The sequence below is a fragment of the Corylus avellana genome, chromosome ca1 (genome assembly GCF_901000735.1).
Source record: "Corylus avellana chromosome ca1, CavTom2PMs-1.0".
In the NCBI taxonomy this organism is placed as follows: Eukaryota; Viridiplantae; Streptophyta; class Magnoliopsida; order Fagales; family Betulaceae; genus Corylus; species Corylus avellana.
In genome coordinates this window covers 21,949,566-21,951,832 of record NC_081541.1, presented here as the reverse complement: position 1 = coordinate 21,951,832, position 2,267 = coordinate 21,949,566, and the positions used below count along the sequence as shown (strand labels likewise).

The 2,267-nt window shown below is 31.2% G+C and overlaps 1 protein-coding gene across 1 annotated transcript; it reads right to left on the bottom strand.

Moving 5' to 3' along the window:
- Window positions 1–518: 518 nt before the first annotated feature.
- On the bottom strand, window positions 519–2,020 carry LOC132167113 (uncharacterized). The gene is made up of 3 exons (XM_059578009.1): window positions 1,854–2,020; window positions 1,080–1,130; window positions 519–622 (listed from the first exon to the last, which is right to left on the bottom strand). The coding sequence occupies exons 1-3, from the start codon at window positions 2,008–2,010 to the stop codon at window positions 588–590; spliced, it is 243 nt and encodes an 80-aa protein (XP_059433992.1). The 5' UTR covers window positions 2,011–2,020; the 3' UTR covers window positions 519–587.
- Window positions 2,021–2,267: the final 247 nt, after the last annotated feature.

Below are 2,267 nucleotides of genomic sequence, written 5' to 3'. Positions count from 1 at the left end.
TAGAAAAAAGTTTATACACTCTTCTCAAACTATCACTCAATTGACAATGTCTTCAAGACAAAAAAAAAAAAAAAAAAAAAAAAAATCCACATACTTTTGTAAATAAGACAATAATATCCCTATAAATTCAACCCAAAAAAAAATTTCACTCCCTCTTTCATTTGTTTTTTTGTTTTAGTTTTTTTTTTTTTTAATTTAATTTTATTAAATGTATTTTTGTCATTAGGAAAAACATTGACAATTTTTAGTATTTTAAGGAGACATTATCCTAATTGAAAATTTGAAGAGATCAATTGGGTGATTATTTGAAAAAAATATGTGATTTTTTCCTAAATTTTAAATTTAATGATAATTTTTTATAACACTAAAAAAAGGTATGCATTTAAAAATATAAAAATGAGAATATCTATTGAACCTTGTTACTTTGATTTGCTCATAATCAGGGTTCTTTTATTCAAAAACTTCATATTTACTTGTGCAACATGTGCCCATAAAGCCAAAAAAAAAACACAAAACAAAACAAAAAAGTTTAAAAGTTTATTAAATGATGAGATGTCGCCCACACAGCTTCCTTCCTTGACAGACGTTTAACCTATATTGACTTCAAAATCAGGATCTGCATCTGGATACACAACAAATACCAATTCACTTAGAGTTATCTCCATTTTCAATAGAACCGAAAAATGCAAAATTATCTAATTTACAAACAATTCACTGTAGTATTTAAAATAAACTCAAAAGTTTATGAGATAATGTTAAAAAGACAATTTAATCTTTACAATTAAATTCTGTCATCTAATTTAATAAATTCTATTAGTGTTACATTTGCTTAAATATGACATATGTTACAATTTGTTTCAAACTATCGAAACTGAATATATTAAGTATGTAAACCAAATTTAAGTATAAGGACTAAATTATTTTTTTAATATACGTAAAAATCTTATGAAATTATTTTGATACAAGGTTAATTGCAAATATGATAAATTACTTAAACTAATTTTACATTTTTTACTAAATAGAATAAAGCAGGTGAGGTGGCAGTGCGTCAAAGTTAAGCCAAGGAAGACAAGATTTACCTGGACCGCATTTTATCTGACACTTTCTGTCACACCGTTGCATAAGCCTCGCTGAATATATATAAATAACAACACACAAAGAAAGACATTAAAATAAATATTAAAAAGAGTTAAATGCCCTTTCCTTCCTGTTTCAACATTTTTATTTATTTTTTAATTCCTTGTAATTTTCATTTCATAAAGATAAAAATTGTCATCCATTAAAATTTTGTCCAAACTTAAGAGACACGTCATTATTAATCAAATGTAGTTATTTATCATATAATTAATTTTTTAATTCTTTTAATTTTTTTTTAAAGAAAAAGAAAAAAAAAAAAAAATTGAGCGGCTACGCTCGGGTGGCCAGATCTGGCCGGTTGGAGTGGCGAGCCACCACGGCCAGATGTGGGTGGACGGGTCACCCCAAGAGCCCAAGGGGTGGCCGAAACCACCACCTTTGGCTAAGCTCTCAAACACAGTACGGCTATGACTTATGAGAAATCTCTTCAAGCTTCAATCTTTTAAGCTAACTTTTTTATTTAGTGACATGGTTTACTGATCTGGGTTTTCATTAGTTCCCATTCAGATCATAGATTCCATCACTTTTTGGCCCCTGCTACTTCACGTTGAAGCTGTCAACAGAAACAAACCCAGTTGTTTCTCGAGGTTTTAATGGTTTCTTGTTTGGTATAATCAGATTTTGAGAAATGGGTTTTGCAGCATCTGGTCATGGGGTGGCTCCCCCAAACCGGCCAGAGTGACCGGTTTGGAAAAAAAAAAAGAAAGAGGACTTACTGTCAGGTTGAACGCAGCCGGTGGAGCACTGGTCATAGCAATCGGGATCTGCGGGCTCAACCCTCTCCATTTGTGAAACGACGACAAACAGAACCAACACTGCAACCATAATCTCCTTCCTCATTTTTCTTTGCTTTCTTTCTTTCTCCGATCTCATATCTTATCTCGTTTCCCTCTTATAGACGCATTTGTTAAAATATGCCCATGAGCTTTACATGAAACTACAGAAATGCCATGTGACTCAAACCTTAGACAAAACTCTATCGTCTTCTGTCTTGATATTTGCTAAATTAAAGCGTCGCAAGCAGCCGCCTACTTTGAATCGCCGACAAAAATTTGTTATAAATTAGTTTTTAATTAATTTATACAAAACAATCAATCTGATATGTGTCTCTTAAAACGTAAAAATCACGC

Excerpts from the sequence above, each read along its gene's own strand:
- LOC132167113 (XM_059578009.1), bottom strand. The coding sequence starts at position 2,010 with ATGAGATCGGAGAAAGAAAGAAAGCAAAGAAAAATGAGGAAGGAGATT. Across the intron at positions 1,131-1,853 it reads CGGCTGCGTTCAACCTGACA|CGAGGCTTATGCAACGGTGT; the intron begins GTAAGTCCTCTT and ends ATATATATTCAG. Across the intron at positions 623-1,079 it reads TCAGATAAAATGCGGTCCAG|ATGCAGATCCTGATTTTGAA; the intron begins GTAAATCTTGTC and ends TTGTGTATCCAG.